General features: G+C 36.2%; 1 protein-coding gene across 4 annotated transcripts; it reads right to left on the minus strand.

Annotated features, from left to right (window-relative positions):
- Window positions 1-750: 750 nt before the first annotated feature.
- LOC122576252 (neprilysin-1-like) lies at window positions 751-18572 on the minus strand. Of its 4 annotated transcripts, none has more exons than XM_043746262.1 (15): window positions 18441-18572; window positions 15420-15603; window positions 14033-14792; window positions 12601-12823; window positions 10563-10601; window positions 6883-7128; window positions 6265-6473; window positions 5716-5895; window positions 5113-5324; window positions 4619-4835; window positions 3158-3340; window positions 2886-3048; window positions 2175-2491; window positions 1449-1717; window positions 751-1169 (listed from the first exon to the last, which is right to left on the minus strand). In XM_043746262.1, exons 3-15 carry the CDS (start codon window positions 14138-14140, stop codon window positions 1166-1168), a joined length of 2370 nt encoding a protein of 789 aa, XP_043602197.1. In that variant the 5' UTR covers window positions 14141-14792; window positions 15420-15603; window positions 18441-18572; the 3' UTR covers window positions 751-1165. The 4 variants fall into 4 exon arrangements, with proteins under 4 accessions (XP_043602197.1, XP_043602199.1, XP_043602198.1 ...); XM_043746264.1 differs by lacking the exon at window positions 18441-18572 and adding an exon at window positions 17160-17800; XM_043746263.1 differs by lacking the exon at window positions 18441-18572 and adding an exon at window positions 17156-17800.
- Window positions 18573-18664: the final 92 nt, after the last annotated feature.

Consider the following 18664-nt stretch of genomic DNA (forward strand, 5'->3'; position numbering starts at 1 on the left):
GTTTTACTTGTAATGTGAAGGAGGGGGCATGGTGTGGAAACAGAATATGGAATATACAGGAGGATATGGAATATGGCTCAATAAATATTGCACATAGGATGTGGGAAAGAACACGTGGAAAATGTGCTATAGGATGGAAAATATGGGAAAGTGATATTACATGTTGTATATAGGATATACAGTGTGTGAGTAATGCAGCATGAATGAAATATTCTAAAAGATAGGAAGAGAAAATCATTGGATTTATTACCTACCTGTGTTCCTGCTGATGAAACAGAATTCCAGCAAGATTGCAGGGAAGAAGGAAGTAGAAGGTACTGTAATATATTTCAGTTACCTTTGGTTCTACCAAACAATGAACTTCATGGCAGAATGCAAGTAAGAATGCTGTTATATTTAGAATTTTTACATTTTATTCCCACACTACCCAAATGCGAATTTTCATAGATTTCTGTACAACTAAATTATTAAAATACTTCAAATTATAACAATATTGATTCAGCAATAACTGTGGAAAATATTAATTAATAGACTGCAGATGTCTATGTATTTATAAGAAATTTAAATACGCAGAAACGTTTAGAATGCACATAACATGAATAAAGAAACATAACGATTATTAATCAGCAGCAGTACAAAGCTCTGCCAGAAGCAATGATTGTTCCTCCAAACTCTGTCTCTAAAATTTCAACAATTTCGACTGAAGGTAAAGAAGAGGGAATTAAACGTATGATATCTATTTCGCCTTGCTTTGTTCTTTAATTTGATCGAAAAGTTTATTAGACTCGTCCACGACGAGATGAATCACACATAAAGGATTACATACACGATTAAAACGTATCTTCTATATACACAGCTTTTACTTATGAAAATTTTAGCCTGACACACGGTGGTCAGATTCTTTTCACCCTCGATGACTTCTGTTTAACTGGCACATTCTTTCATACACACGCATGCACACACTGTACTGTCAAGTATAACCCTCTTGCTGTGCTAGAAGACTCACACACAGTGAACCACGACGAAATAAAACTCTATAGTCTTTTGTGGTCCTATCGTGGTTACCAATCAATACGATGATTATAGTCTCTTCAGAGCACTAGGCACCACAATTCCCAATTATAGACTCCCTTTGACCATTTTTCTTCTTTCGAAAACTCTGACATTACCTGTAATTGTTGTACAAAATAATATAAATGTAAATAGATGTAGTAAACGTATTAAAGATAAATGTTAGTAACACAAAATATTTTAATTCAGTAATATGTTGAATTAAAGAAGTAATTCTATAATAAGCTTGTTCATTAAAATAAATTTTTTTAGTGTACTATATCTTGATTGCTTTGTGCAAATTGTCTTGTGCATTAAAATAGATTTTAATAACGTACAGCGTTTCTTGATATTTAAATTTCAAAATCACAAGGATTCCAAGATAGGAAAGAACTCACCAAACGTTGCATTTTTGAGTCGGATTCATCGGTGAGCCTGGAGGACAATTATAGGCCCTGGCAAAGTCTTCGCTATTGGACAAAGGTCCTAAAACTCTTATAGGACCCGGTGAATGAACGCTGCTTCGTATCTTCGTCAATGCATCCTCTGGTCTCATGGATCCACACCATATTTGCGCATAGTTCAAGAAGAACAGCTGATCGTGAGTGAGATTCACACCAGGAAGCATCGGTTCTTCACCGTGTATCGACACCCACTTCTTATACGCCTGAAACGCAATAAAAAAATATAGCATTCATTAAACAATTTTAAACTGTATTAAGAAAATACTGATTCTATGAAGAAAACACTAATTTGAAGGATTAATTTGATTGATTTTTGTTAAGAAAATTCTAATTTTATTCAGAGAATACTGATTTTAACAAAGACGAACATACGACTCTATATTTCATATTGCAAAAATAAATATTCTTCAGTTTGCAGTAGAAATTGTAGAAAGATTGGAAAGTTCAATATTTCTATTTCTTTATTTTTTTTTTTATTGATCTTGTTGTTATTACTTTACTTACTTTACTTTATTTTTACTTTATTCTCAAGAATAATGGACATTTTATTTGCTATTTCAAAGATGAGTAATATGAGAAAAAAAAAAGAAGAAATATGAAACGGAGTAAAAAGAATATATGATGGAAACTGTAACAAATATATGCAATAAAGTAAGGTACCCTGAATGACTGTTTAAGTCCTCCATTATCAGCGATATTCTCTCCCTGAGTCATCCTCCCATTGATATACAGATCAACTTCCTGCAGCTTGTATCTAGAGTACTGATCCACAATGCACTGGGCTCTTTCTCTGAAAGCTTTCACAGTGGCGTTGTTCCACCACTGCATCATGTTTCCATCCTTGTCAAACTGACGCCCTTTGTCATCAAAACCATGAGTAATTTCATGGCCGATTACCACTCCTATTCCACCATAGTTCAATGATTTTGGAAAGTGCTGAGAGTAGAATAGTGGCTGAAGAATACCAGCTGGAAAGACTGGAACGAGAAACATTGTTGCTAGTTTAATTAGAACACTCGAAATTTATTTGTCAGATTTAAATCATATGGTCTAAAGAATACTACGTTCTAGAAATAAATTCTGAACGATTATGGGAACAGTTACTTTGATCAAGATTTAATACTACAATATTGATTTTATGCTATGTTAATACAACTTTAGCATTTGTAAAGTATATTTTAATTAGATCCTAAATGATTTCAAGCAATATTATATAAATAAATTGTGAAATATTTAATTTCCTGACTTTGGGGTTCATACTGTTGATACTTGACATTGTTATTTAAGAACTTTCTTTGAATTAACATCGATAGATATAAGAAAATGAATATGAAGAATATTTCATCTTCTGTGAATAAAGGATAAACTTACCAATGTCGTTTTTATTGGGATTATAGAAGGCATTCACGACGGCTGGCTCTGTAGACCATTTGTCTTTATCAACTGGCTTCCGTAGTTTCTCTAGATTATGATAAGCGTCATATTTCAGCACAGCCAGTACGTTCTCAAGGAAATGATTCTCGGTAATGTTCAACTGTAATGTGAAAGATAAGAAACAGATCGTACGTATTAGATGAAATATCATCAGTTTCATTGGAAATCCCATTTCTTTTTCAATGCATATTTACGAAGAGATTAAGTACCATCACGTATTCCTTCGAAAGTTCCACAGGATCCTTCAGGAACTCAGGATATCCAATCCTCTCGTTCATAGAATCAGCTTTGCTTTTAGCTACAGCTCTAGTTTCATTATCCATCCAATGATTCTCAGCCAAGAGTTCATTGAACGCTTCTCGTATAGTACGAATCATCTCGAGTGCTGTCTCCTGAAACCCAAATCATACCATACATCTATCTAAAATCAACTAAAAAATAACATTATTTAAATTGACAAATTACCGAATAGTATCAAATTAATACCATCTATATTAATTGCAAAAATTACTCAAATATTGCATTAGCAGCTCACACACAATGATCTTTCGTATCTTATGAATTTCTATATACATATATATGTCGGGTTGGCGTTATAATTAGGGTTGAGGTTAAGGGCGTGAAACGAATCTTCGTTGTGATCAGACATTGTCGTTAGGCAATAGAGAAGATATTGACTAGAGCAAATATGATTGTTACAGATATCGACAAGTAACCGTGGTAGTTAGATACTCGAGACGCTAATGACAATGATCCTAGGTTCGATAACGAATCCGCGGTCAACGGGATAATAGATGTACGCTCTCACAAAATCTAAGTGCGACTCTTGGTTAACAAAACGTGAAATATTCACTGATCGTAAAGACGTTATTCCTTCTCGTCAATGAGATCGTACGAAAAAAAGTGACTTTCCGTCGCGATGATGCCACAAAGGAAAACTATGACGGGGTGTGTCTAAGGGCACGAGATCATCGGATTCGTGGAGCGATGCCTTCGTTCAGAAGATGAGGGAAATTGGCGTTGCTGTTAATTTGTCAATTTCCATATCGGTGGTTAGAAAAGGATGCTAGCCGCCCTTGAGGAAAAGTTGCTAGCGGGAAGCGTCGTCCCCTATCTTCCCGTAGTTGGGACAAAGACCGTTTGTCCATTTGAAGGACTTTAGTTAACTAAAACTTAAGATTTATAACGGGTCCTCAGGCTAGCTGAACATGCACTGCGGAGACGCATCGACATCTGGCAATCATCTTACCCAGAGAATAGGGTCTGCGTGTGGCGAGCCACGGGACAGAGACCGTTGGAATGTCTACTGTCAAGTATCGCTACAACTATTTCTTTTAAGGAGAGCTATACTATTACTCCATACCTTTGTTAGACAAACGTTCATCCCTTTGACCGCGGCTACGTTGGCGACTGATCGTCGCCTCGAGCTCAAGCTCACTGTCACGAATCTCGAATAAATACAGTCGGATTGAATGACAATTGCTTAATTACGGCTATGGTAGAATCTAGATTACAATATTACGGGATTTTCCCAAAGTTCCAATGGAAGGCTCCGGTGTTCTTTCATCTCCAACATATACATACAATTGTATTGAAACATTTTCGAAATTAGTGTTATACTATTTAAATGAATTGTCATGAAACTCTGTATTTCTATATGGAATGATTACCTTGCTCTCATGATTGAAATTGTCACGAATAAAAAGCGCACCCACAGCCATGCCAAGCTTTTTGTTCGTCCATTCGACACATTGGGACCATCTGTCCCTCTCGCTCAGTATGCCTAACAGAATCTTCCGAAATTCGACCCTTTTCTGCTGGTACTCGTCGATCATGTGAGGCATTATCGACATCACCAATCTCCATAATATGTAATTATGCAGCGTTCTGTGAAAATAGTTAAAAATAAGATGCAACGTTTCATCAATGTCGCGATTAATTAATTTTCATCTTGGGTGACTAAATATGTATTTGAAAAATTTAAAAAAAAGAAGATTCGAAATATCAGATATTCTTATTGAATTTTCTCCGGATACAAGATAAAACATATTAATTTCATAGTAGAAATAGAAATTGAAGGAAACGCAGAATTTACTTAGAAACAGAAATTGCGTAAAAATTAGAGACGTGAATGTGTTGCAAGCTTTGAACATTGACGAAATACCTGCGGTCCGTTCTTTGCACGATACGGCCCATTTGCATAAAATATGGCATGGCGTATGCCACGATCGGCTCCTCTTCCGTTATGGGCGAGTTGATGAATTCTTGAAGATATTCGCGCCACTTCAGCTGCGGAATTTCACGCTGCAGCTCGCGCAGCGTCAACTTCCGGTAAATGGCGGATGTATCGTGCCTATCAGCCTCCGGTATCGACGCCTAAAATTTTCATTAAAAATAGCTCGAACCGTCAAACAAAGCAATACGACGTTCCTATAACACATATCGAATTTCTGACAAAATATAAAATTCTTCAAATAGAATTGTAAATAAATATCGAATAAAAAATATCCAATGGCAGAAGAGTCCCACCAATTTAATATATCAAATCAGTCAACAAACGCGTATTTTTAGCTACAGCGAAACTAAAAAAAAATCTTTTGTACTATTTTGTAAAATTTTGTACAGCTTGCTATTTTATTATTTCGATTCTGTCTGTGTCAAATGATTGTTACGAATTATACGAAGCTTTCTGTAAAGAGGTGCATCCACCATATGGAGCGATCTGATATTAATTATCTGTTGTGTCTTAAATGTAACACAGGCGTACATTTGCCAACTGTTTCTCCAAATTGATCACGCGATTGAATTCTTCAGCAGCGGTTTGCGGATTAGCACCAAGCAACACGGCAACGTTCGTCATATAGCGATGATACGCCTTAAGTTGAGCCTCGCTGCTCTTCTTCAAGTAGTAGTCCCTACTTGGCAACGCCACTTGCATCTGATCCAGCTGAGGAACAATTTATAGTCGTTCGATCATTCTTCACTTGCGCAATATTGCACGAACAAAAGTAACTTCTGTTTAAATTTAAAGCACGGCATGAAGTAGTTTGTATCTTCTTAATAAACAATTTTACATGTTATTTAAGCTACTGTAAAACTCCATTTATATATAGTTAATTGTAAAAAAAAATGCACGTTCACAAATAAGTGGACACTTTTGATCGATAAAAGTCCATTATGATTGGAAACTAAAGTTGTATCCTAAATGGAGTTCTACTGCACGAATTTTATTATACAGTGCTCTAGAATGTACAACGTAAATCCAATTGTTATACTGTGCAGTCGTCGACCAAGGGACCTTACTTTGCCGGCGCACCTGGAGGATATTGGCAGAGGAGTTTTTGTCATCTGGACCGACCCACTGTTCTAGTAATACTCCCTCGTTGTATTCCCCTCGTAATCGACCTAATAAAACTTCGACGGGGTATGGTGGTGGCTTCCAGGATGGTCCAACCACCGCTGGCCAGCCGCCAAGGAATTTCAGCGTCCTCTTCAATGGCGCGTCACCGATTTTTCTTATACGAGCTGCGAAAATAAAGGACTAGAAACACCTTCCTAGCGTGGCAACAGTTTTCTTTTCTTACTTCGAGACCAAATTTTATGAGAAAGGGAAGAAGAGATTTTCTTAGAGAGAAATAAGAAGAAAAGAAATTTGTTTAATAAGAAAAGTGTATCCAGCGAAGAAGAGAAGGAAAAAGATTGTTCAATGAGGTCAGAAAGGATAGATGTTTCTGTACGAATGAATAGGGGAGAGAAAATTTTTTTTACGAGAACGAAAAGGATAGAATCCTTGCAGGAAGAAAGGGAATTTTATTGGAAGAAATAGTAGGAAACGAATTTTTTAAGAAAGCAGACAATTCAAGGATTGCTTTAAATTAGAATTCATGGAACTTGTTGGAAACACGCGATCGAAAAGCATTTTCGTTGTACCCACGGATGTCCATGCATGACTTGTAGAACATCTTCGCCTTCAGAGTAGCATTGTTATCCTCGGCATTCGGTGATTCCTCTAGGATGCGTTTCAGAATCACTTGAAGCTGATTGGCCAGCACTTCGAACGTGCTGATCGAGCTTCGATCTTCTGGAATCACGTGACGACGATTCCACGTGCCACACGCGTACTGGAAGAAATTCACACATGGTGCTGCTGTGCGATCCATCGCTGATAATAAACTGGCGGCTGAAACGAATTTAATGCGATGATTGTATCAATGAAAAGTTAGAAATGCGACTTTTGCTTACTCTACACTATTTTGACATCCTAACCTTCCCCTGTTTCTGATGAACAGTGATTATAAGTGATTATGCCATGATCGTGTGCGTTCAAAGTGACTACAAACACCTAAAAAATCACCATATTTATTTAAATTCGTAGAAATCGTCTGAGAGTAATTTTAGCGCGACTATAAGCAATTACAAGGTGACTACAATTATTCAATACGACTATCTACAATTTACACGTGAAATTAGGTACATACGAGTGAGTGTGAAGCGATCGAGTGTCATCGTAACGTGACTATAATGGACTATAACGTAATTACTTGCGTTGAACAAATTGCTTGCTAACACACACGTGTATAAAATGACTGTATATAATGCTATTATGGTGGTTATAACGTGACTATTTATGACTATAACGTTATATGTGCGATTATCTCTGACTACTAGTTGATGGAAGAATTTTTATACTCCACGTGCAGAATTTTTCGCGAAAAAAATTTTTATCTAAGGGACATGGAATTTTGTTTTGAAGAGAGAGAATTCATCGAAATTTTCGTAGTCACGCGTTTACGCGCGGTCATATTGACGAACACGCTGATATTAAATTCCGAAGCTGATATCTTTGCGCAAGAACGTCAAATTGTTCTGTCACGGGCAGGAAATTGAATTCCAGCGGTGGCAACGAGAGAGACGCGTCAAAGGTAACAAGATGAAAGCGTTAAAAACAAAAAAGGGGAAAAACGAAGAATATAAAAGTAAACGCGAGAGAACTCGAGATTAAACGTGTAGGTGAGCAATCATTTTGCCATAAAATCGTTCTGCGCAATCTCATTTTCTGTCAACAGGTTGGTGCCGCGACTTTCTAACCTATATCTGCTATACGCGCGATCTTTTTCACGGTATTTGACGCATTAGCGTCTATTTCGCGAGAATTAGGAACCGTTCACTGTAGGTGAACATATGTTTTTTTTATAATACATCACTGTAACAGAAAATTATTTTAATAGAAGATTTTTCTTCCGAAAAAATTTTCTTCGTTAATAACCGATCACGCATATGTACGTATACGTCGTTTCATATATTTGTAACGCGTATGTTGCGCCATTATACGTATATACTAACCTTCTTATTTTTTATAAATACACAAAGGTGCCACATTTTGTTAAGTTTGTAAGATAAATAACCTATACATACACGTTCTAGAGACAAATGTACTTGTTCCTAGATGTTAATAGTTCGTAATATTGCTCGTCGACGTGTAAAGGTGTAATACGAATCGTTTAATCGAAACGAGTAATTTTACGGTCGATGAATATACGACCAATCGAGCGAGGAAGATTTAACGAGGCCAACCGTGATCTCAGGATTGATTGCACTTCCGATAAACTATCTCTAACGAGTAATAACACCGCTCTAGGGCAATTTGATATCGAGTACCAAGGATTAATTAACCTTATACTATTAAAGTAATTATTATAAAAAATAAACGGTATTTTTTTAGGTTAGAAAAATTACAATGTTGTTTTCGATGTTAGTAAGTAAACGGAAGATCGTTATGCACTAGAAATATTTCAAAATAATCGCATTTTTGGAGATGCTTTAATACAAAGTTCCGCTCTATTGCAAATTTACTTGCAAAAGATTTGCATTTGCACAAGCAACCTCGGCCCAGTGATAATTAACATGCACGCGAATAAGAACCTACAGTCGGGAAATGTTTTCCTAATTACGTTCAACAAACACGCAAGCTCAGACTCTTTAAACACTCGTGGTTGGCGAAGAGGCTGCTGTTTTTTAAGCAATTTTAAATTCAGGTCGAGCAATTTTTTTTCTCCCTCTTCCTTCTCTTTTTTTTTTTCACTCTGTTCACAGGGACCAACCACTACGAACCACTTCGTTACCAACCCGTGGCGCAGAGACACGGTAATTGTGAAATATTAAAAAAGAATTGGATTATATCTCGTACGAAAGCTATCTTCTGCTTCTCGAAATTTTAATCATCGTGAGAGACCGTTCGCTTGTCTTCTCCTATTTTTTTAATCTAATTCCGAATCGTTTGCGAGAGGAAACTTTGTTCGTTAAAACGGGTCTCCATTTTATTATACCGGATAATTAATAATCCCCATAATTCTTCAATTAATTTTTAATAAATGAGAAGACGAATCGATTTCTCAGATTTGTCATGGTCTTCGCTAAATAAAAAAAAACCACGATAAATTAGAAAAAAAGAATCTATTTAAATTATCGTATTACCTGTAAAAAAGAATACTACAACCGTTCCTCTTCCATTCTTTTCGAAAGCCTACGTCTTATAAAAAAAAAAAAAGAAAAAAGAAAACAATTACCATGGTACGCAACTGAATTCAGGGTGCATATAATTCGTCGATTAATTTTATACGAACAAACGGATCAAATAAATCGAGTGATTTCTGGCGTGATCAGGGTGATTCATTCGGCTGATAAATAAACGAAAATTCGCTCTGCCTTCCTGTGTTGCTGCGAATAAATAAGTAATCAGGAATGTGGCCGCTTGTTCTGGGATTGGCCGCGTTTCCACTGCAATTAAACCGCACGATGCCGTATCTTCAGCGGATCGGATAGCGGATTTCCCGACAAATGAAAATGCAATCGTAGGCCAACCTCTCGGTCAGCAGGCAATTCCACTGGGAATGCTTAATCCGATTTGTAGCCGTGTGTGAGAGGAGCACGCGTTTGTCGCGGGACAAACACAATTCCTACCGACCACCAATCAGTTCTCACTGATCTGATTTCATTTACCTCCGCTCGGATATTGGCTGGTGATATTTCGCCCTGTCTATGATCGAATACCCGATTCCCCCTCGCTCTTTTTTTTCGTAGAAATTGGTTCGATATCCAGTTGATCGTCATCCCGATTCTACGTTAATTGCGTTGGATATGAATGTTTGGAAAAAATCCGTCAGCTCTATGAATAACTAATATTTGGATGCTGGCTTAATATCTGGCTTAATCTGGCCTTTAATATCTGGTTTTTTCCAATTATCTCTTCTTTTGTTCTTTAATTATCCGGAGAATTTTTCTGTGGCTGGTATTCATGGGATTTTCTGTCGTGTTTGCAACGTAAAGAAGAATTTTTGGAAAATAGTTTTATTCAAATTTCGACATTACCTGCCCGGACGCGTTCCTCTGTCATGCAAATGTTTGGAAAAAATCTGGAAACTCTATGAATAATCAATACTTGGATACTGGCTTAATCTGGCCTTTAATATCTCTGGTTTTTCCAATTATCTCTTCTTTTGTTTTTTAATTATCCGGAGAATTTTCCCGCGGCTTAGCGTTCATGGGATTTTCTGTCGTATTTGCAACGTAAAGACGAATTTGTGGGAAACAGTTTTATTCAAATTTTGTCATTACCTGTTCTCACGCATTCCTCTGTCATGCAAATGTTTGGACCTGTAACAAAGAGAATATACGTCCAACTAACCACTATCATCACAAGCGTTCAAAATTTAATCTCGTTCTAAGGGATATACAATAAAAATTGTTTACTGTTATCAACATGTAAATAATTCAGTGAGAATCGTGTGCACAGTGTCGAGAGGAAAGGAAGCAATTTTCCATGTCATTAATGCGGACCCACAAAGTAACATTGCAGCGACAAGAAAAAACAATTTTCTTAGCTTCCATAAATTTTCATAAAATTTGTCGATGCTACTAAAAAATCACTATAATATTTCATTTTATCACAAATGCGGGAAATGATTAAATAATCCTTAATGTTTGCAATGGTCTGTAATAAATCACTCACTAGAGGAAAGTATTATTATGTATATAAAAAAAAATATTTTTTCGAACCGTTTTTTAATCCAAGGTTCATAGATGTCATTAAAGTGATTAATTCTATCAGTGGCTATGAGGTAACACAGGCCTTTTCGAGTAGAACCTGATAACCTCGACTCGATTCGATTCGGTTGATTGATGTTCCCTTCTGACACGGGCTGTTGAACATTGAAAACCATTTGCTGTTTCTCCTTTCTGCGTAATTTTCTTTCCTCTCCGTGTGTAATCGTGGTTATAAATTGCAGATATCAAAGCAACATTTATCAAGAAATTCCTCGAGATATCTCTACAATAGTATTTATCGATAAATCACTATATGGAAATATCTTTGTAAGGCACTAAACAATTGTCGTGGAAATTATGCAAAGCAAATGAAAATTGAATTTTTCCAATGACACCACATATATTTTAAGTCCGTTTTTTCTCTCATATTACTGTCTCTATTGGTTATATTATTGTTTGCATTATACTGGGGAATTTCATTAATGCTTTACCATCATGACAGTTTACAATCTATTGGGTTGGCAACTAAGTAATACTTAGTTTTCAACCCAATATTTGTACGAATTACTATAACAAAAATTTGGTCAAGAATTTTTATCGTTATTTATTTATTAAAGCTGAGAGAACTAAAATTAATTGCAATCGACTAGAGAATTCTAGTAATAAAACGCCTGGTGTGGTTCTATTGTTGAAAAATAAACTTTTGTTATTAAGATGTAAGATTTACTTTCTTTGTATAATAAAGGAGAGAAATAGTTTCCTCGAGTAATTTCACGCGAGGACGCGCTCTTTTCCGCAATCTTCCTTTAAAAGTGTCTCATCAACTTGTAATTAAACTCTGCTGAAAGAAGTTCTTGCGGGAGTCAAGATTGCAAAGAGATTTGTGCGAAAACGGTACAAACTTTTCAATGAAAGCTCCTAAGACTTTGTTCTTTGTGTTCCGACGCATTGTATTTCTGTTTTACGTTGTTTTCAAAAAAAGATTTATACTTTTCTAGAATATATTACACTTCGATATACGACGTCATATCTATATCCCGCCATTTAAACCTATGTCTATATATTAACATCTAACCTATTTCGAACCATTTTTAAATATACACATTAAGCTATTTTCATGCATAACTCCATGTTCAATTTTTATACTAAAATAAGATATACCAAATATAATATCTCTGCTACGCTAAACTAAAAAATACCTAGTGTAAACTCTCGTCAATTTCGCTTCAATCCTCTGTAATACTAACCCAACCATTTTAACACCAATGTAACTAATTTTAATTCCGGATCAATCTACCAAGAACAGCTTAAAACCAATATATTGCAACATCTAGCCACTACACTAGCGCACTCTATGCCACTATCTACCCTAACTCGTTCTCCGTCGCGCTCGATCAAACGCTAACTCACTCTAATTCTACGTGCAATCTTCGGATCAACTCAATAGACTCGTATTGCTATTCTTCGACACCTAGATCCCACGTCAACGCGCTTCACACCTAAATCCACGCGGAGTACAGCGTATGACAGTGGAGCTGGCCGTTGTCAGCCGCTTAATTAATCACTACCATCGGAACTAATCGTGTCATTTAGGGCTAATTCAACTTACGGGGCTCTTGCACGCATTCGCGGCTCGTGTTCAACGCCAATAGCAGTAGAATGAAAAGACAAGTGGCAAGAAGAGTGACAGCGAGCACACCGAGCAATTGCTGCCTGTTGGCTGGCCCTCTTCGTCTGATCGACGTCGCGCGCGTTATTCCGAGAGGCTTCCGATTGTTTCCTGAATGCTGCAGAACCGTCGTCGTAGTGTTTCCACGGGGACCATAAGTCACCTGTGATGGAAAAGATGTTAGACGCCTCTATTTATGATTTATGAGTCGTAGGGAATTTTACTTTTCCTTCTTTTGTGTGGGTGTGACACGAAGATTGATGAGACTGTGATTATGGTATAGGGATGGTATAAAAATAAAACTAACCTAAAGAGGGATATAAGGCTGTTCGGGGGAATCTTTTAGCAAAGATATTTTTATGAGATTTTGGAAGCTCGGGGAATCTTTTAGAAATACTTGGATTTCTTCTTGTGACAATTTGGAAACTTGGCAACTTTTTAAGGATTTGGAAATTTGAAAAATATTTTAGGGTTGTCCGAGTGTTTTTCTTTATCAAACATGGAAGCTTTGTAATTTCTTGAAAATATTTAGATCTGTCTTTTTAGGAATTTCAAAGCATTCGAAATCTTTTTGGAAAGGATACTTATTTATATTCTGCAAAGAGAAGATTTTCGTTTAATTCACGCAATGAGATTCTATTGAACATTAAAGAACCCTTATAATAAACTGCTATTGAAAATCGCGCCTTAAGATTCTCTTTCTCACGTTTCGAACTCTCTCATAAAGGAATCGTCGTCCCAAAGAACCTCGTCAATTTCGCTTTACAAAACATCCTCGCCACCACCCACTTCGTCACCAATTATTATTCCATTCATGATTCTAATAAATAATAAGAATTCTTATAAGGATTGTACTAGATCATATATTTTAATGCAACAAATACATTGATACTGCCATTAACAAATATAAAAGAATAAATAGCTAAGATTATTGGTAGAATGGATTTTTATAGAGGAATAAAAGCGAGGGTAGCATAGTTGAGTGATACATATCTAACCTTCAGAGAAGGTTAGGATACCTGCGAATTTGCTAATTTATGGTTTCACTGAGGATGGTATACCTGAATGATACACGTGCGGAATCAGGGAAGGTTAGGATACTCTGTGTATTCATTAATTTATGGCTGCATTGGCGCCACACTTGTACCAAAATATCCTCTCTCAAGACAATTAACAAACACTTGTATTCTCAAAAAATAAACAACATCAATGGAATAAACGAACAACACAAAGCTACAAAACATTAATCCCACAGATTAGCATTCTAAAGCCACAAAATATTAACCCAACAAATAAGCAGACGAAAGGACAAATAATAAATCATTTCTACCAAATTACTACTCCCAACCCCTAAGTAATGAAAATTGCTTACCTGAAGGTGACTGGTGGTAGACGTCTCCTGGCCGGAACCTCCGGTTATCTCATTCTGCTCGACGATCACGCTCGCCTTCAGGTATCCGTTGTTGCTTTCAGCCTTCATCCTCCCTCCACCAGTGCTACCGAAACCCTGGATCAACTGCAGTAGCTGGACACTGAACCGAATTTCAAGCGAATATCTGTGTCAACGACCGGTGTAACGTTGGCATCGCGGCTGCTCTCGATCTGCCGCAGCCAATCGACCATTGATCGTTGCTCAACGACCACCCTTTCGAACCTTCTTTATTGTTTCAACTTGTTTATCTTTGTATTCAACACTCAAAACAGAGAAGGCTAACGATCGATCACTTTATCAGAAGACTCTTGTTTACACTTTTATGATATTACTTTACGATTGTGGAATTTCCCCTATTCCTTATCGGCCGATGGAGAGGAAGATCTTGAACGACGATGTCTTTTTTTGTTTATCGGTTTTGATCGATGAAGATGTTGATGGTCAATTGCCAGTCCATCGTCAGGATGACGAAGAGAAGCCGAGGATTAATTGGTTGGCTCAGGTCGGACAGCTTTTCTGTTCCGAAAGGATCTGTGACCGCTGTGCTACTGACGAGTACCACCGACACCTAGCACTCTCGCACCACCTCCGTTGTACCTGCCCCCTCCACTCGCCCTCTTCCTCACCCTCAACCCTCGATTTTGTTTACAACGAGAGTCAGGCGACAGGGGTGGGGATTCTGGGCACACCGTCGCCTTTTCTGAGGAGTTTATAGGATTTCTTGTTAGTTTTTGATGGTTCGTGACTTTTATGATTTTCGTGCTAGGTTATGTATGGTCCCTATGGTATTTGTAAATGATAGTTTTCATCATTGTCTAATTGCCCTCTTGTCTCTAACTTTGCCTGCTTGGTTTCTCTTTTGTGAGAAATCTATAGAATTTGTAATTCTTGATTTTATTGATTTTTCTGGTAGTTTTGCGATTAATCAGATTCCTGAATGACTGTCTTTTGTTAACGTCACTTATTATTCTTTGTTATTCTTATTATTTTGGGTTCTCCTACTTGTTGATTCGTGATTGCTAACTCGTGTGATAATTTCTAACTCATAGTTTCTATTAATACGATTTATTTATTTAAAAAATGATTTTCAGTCCACGTTATATGTAACAATATATCGAAACACTAATAAAAAAATTTTTAAGAAAACAGTAAAGATATATATATATGCATATATATTACATATAATAATAAAACCAACTAAATGATAAATCTAACTACACCCCATTCTACCGTATCAATGAAATGGTAGCCGTTTTTCATTCGATATTCAAATAATCGTCCATGGAACGTGGTATCAATGTTTCTCAAGTATCTGCAACCGTTTTACCTGGGGTGACACGGATCGCTGATCAGAGGGGTGCGTACATCGACATCGTCGTTCGCTTGCTCCACAAATTCACCCTCCTCCACGTTCCACCCCCCTTCCCTGCCCATCGTTCGGGACATTTTCGCGTTGCCAATTTTTTTTTGGTTCCTTACGGAAAATGACGTTCACCTCTCGACAAAATAGTCTGTAAATAAATAACAAATTTGTTACTATAAATATAATTTCTAATGGCCCATTTAAACTATACTGACAATCTTCTTTTTTTTTTTTTAATAATCAAAATTATTTTTTTTTTTTTTGTACTATTAATCGTATAAGAGTTAGTTTGGACAATTTTCTCAACGAGGATATCGAGGAGGCTGCTAATATATGAATAATTAATTTGATGTTAGTTGCAAAATGAAGATGCTGTCCATGCAGCTTTAGCATCGATCGATATCTCGGTTTTTCTATTAATAAATCTAGTTTATATCAATTCATGTGATACGAAGTATGGTTATTTTAGAGTAGCCTAAGTATCTCCCAAGTATTTTAGTATTTTCTGCTTTTCTTTCTTCTCTCCGTCCTCTTTCTACTGTCGATTTATACTGGAAAAAGTTTACTTTCATATTTTATTTTCAAGCGAAATATAAGTTCAAGTTATTCATAAAAAAGAAAAAAAAACTGTTTAGAGCATCAAAAATGTACGACGAATCTCGAAAAATCTGATATAGATAAATAATACAATTTTTAGTCCGAGAAAACCTGCGGAATGGCGGGTTTGTTCAACTATTAAACCCTCTGGAATCTATGGCCCTTTTCGCCATACTTATCTCACTGAAACAATCTAATAGCGACACACTTCTTTGTTATTCGAAAATTATATACATATATTTATTAAAACTTTTGTTAATAAGTTTTCGTTTAAAACACTGTTTGACAATTTTTATACATTTACAGGATAATTTTCTATTTATAGTCCTGTGTACAGTGTATTAAAAATGGTTTGATTAAATTTTTGAATTGTCTGGGTTTATCGAAAACAAAATGGGAGAGATGTCGTGTGCCAGATGGTGTTAAAAGCTACTTGCTAATTCAAGATGCATTCAACAAGCGGTTGATCAGGTTAACCGCGTTATTGATGAATATTTGCGATGCACTTTGCCCCCGCAAAATCGAGGCGCGGTTGCGCCTCCAGTTAAGTGGTTGAACAAGCTGGGAAATTTTACGCCACAAATATTTTATTTGCAAAATAATAAATATGCAATTAACATCCTCTTTCGCGTAGTTTCATTTTCGGGATAAAATTAACTGAATAATTACAGAGGGTGGATTTATTACATTTAAGATCAAATTTGTCAGATTTAAAATATCTTTTTTTGCAAAAAATTCCGTGATCTGTTTTAACGATTCTGAGCCATACTGATCATAGTTTGATCCATTCAATCTCATTTTTGTAAAGAAAGAAAATAGATAGTAAAAGGATAATATAGAAAATAACGAAGAGAATTTTTTGGATGATAATTATTTATTATTAAATTTATAAAAAGAGGCACGTGAAATCGAATTTTCTGAAAAACACTAGGAGACAGAAAATTTGGAATAAAATGTTCATTCATATTTTATATCATTCTCAATTAATATCATATTAAAATTAATACAATATATTGAATTGCGATGATCATAAATCGACGAGAATTGTCTCTACTTTCATGTTAAACGAATTATTAATAAACTGTAATAACGTACATACGTACGTACGTATATTATACCAAAGAAGGTTGTTTTTTCACGTGAATTTAACCTCTCGACCATACTCCGTGTGTATGTCAAGTGATTAGTCGTCGAAAACGTTCCGAAGTGCCTCCACTGTGAAATTCAAGCAGCTAAACGGGAGGGTGGCATGCTGAGTGCCACTCTCGTGAGCATTTCCAATTGTTTACACGATATCATGATGCAACAAGCGGCATCGCGAATTCAACGCGTTGTCCAAGCATCAATCAACACTTCGATGTCCATTAAACACGAGAACGAACAAATTAATTTACACCTTTCGAAATATCCGCTTGAAACTGCGTAGAAAACAAACAAACTACCGCTGTTCAACAACAATAGCAAATTTTTTCCAACTTCCAGATTTATCTCGTTTCACGAACATGTCGAATCGGTATTTTACAACAATTTTAATAATTTTACAATTTTGATCGTAATTGACGATAGTCCTCGTATATTTCGTAATTTCTATCAAATAAATTTCGACGATAGAAAATAATCTTTGTACTTTTCTTTTCTTAGTGACGGTGCAACTATTTTTAGGTCTTCGCTAATTTTTTTTTTTTTCTAAAAAATAAACAGGCTATTTTTCCGGGCGGAAGGCCGGGAAAAAAACGCGAACACGGACGACGGTCAATGTTGGACTACCGATAGAATTTCGGCGCGACTGCGCGAATCGACGGCGCACCTTTTCTATCTTTTCTTCGCGGACACGTTGCACGTTTTTGAACGTTTTCAAAATATATATACATCTTTGCAAGATCTTAAAATAGCTGGCGAACTTGCTGCAGGGAATCGAGAATGTCTGGAAATTTGTTTCGTTCGATGAATTTGTAGTTTTCTGAAGCATTGTTAATGGAATCATTTAGAGGAAATGTGCGAATTGGGGCGTGGAATTTTATGATGTTTGATTTCAACGACGTGGCTTTGATTTACTCGTTCACGGAACTGAAAGGGTAAATTCAACGAACTACTTTAAAAGTTATTATTTTCAAAGTTGAAAAATTATTGATAATATAATTTATACAAAGGACGAAAATATCAATGTAAAATAAAGATTGGGAATTGAAATTTGTAATATTTAGGACAGCTTGAGTTGTAAAATTAAGAAATAGATGGATATAAAATAACGTGTTAAAAATAATTGATTGTTTCATTCGGACGAAGGGGCTGACGATTATAATTGAAATAAATTGAGAATTGCGTGTACGATAAATTAGAAAAAGAAGCTTGAAGAGTTGTTGAAAGATTCTTCTTGAGATGCCTTACCAGCAAAACTGTTTCTATTTGTCTCTCCATTTATGTGGTCATTCTCTGTTGCTGTTACGGCTGCGGCTGTGACTGCGTTTCACGAAGCTGTTGCTGGTACAAGTCGATATCAAGCATGCGCCGTCATTGTGAATTCACGTCATTATCGCAATCTTAAGAAATCATATATACGAGCCTATAATTTCCAAACTATTTACAATCTAACAACTTCATACTAAATTTCA

The sequence above is a fragment of the Bombus pyrosoma genome, linkage group LG16, assembly GCF_014825855.1.
Source record: "Bombus pyrosoma isolate SC7728 linkage group LG16, ASM1482585v1, whole genome shotgun sequence".
Lineage (NCBI taxonomy): Eukaryota > Metazoa > Arthropoda > Insecta > Hymenoptera > Apidae > Bombus > Bombus pyrosoma.

Excerpts from the sequence above, each read along its gene's own strand:
- LOC122576252 (XM_043746262.1), bottom strand. The coding sequence starts at position 14,140 with ATGAAGGCTGAAAGCAACAACGGATACCTGAAGGCGAGCGTGATCGTC. Across the intron at positions 7,129-10,562 it reads AGAGGAATGCGTGAGAACAG|CCGCCAGTTTATTATCAGCG; the intron begins GTAATGACAAAA and ends AATTCGTTTCAG. Across the intron at positions 6,474-6,882 it reads CAAGTCATGCATGGACATCC|CTCGTATAAGAAAAATCGGT; the intron begins GTGGGTACAACG and ends TTATTTTCGCAG.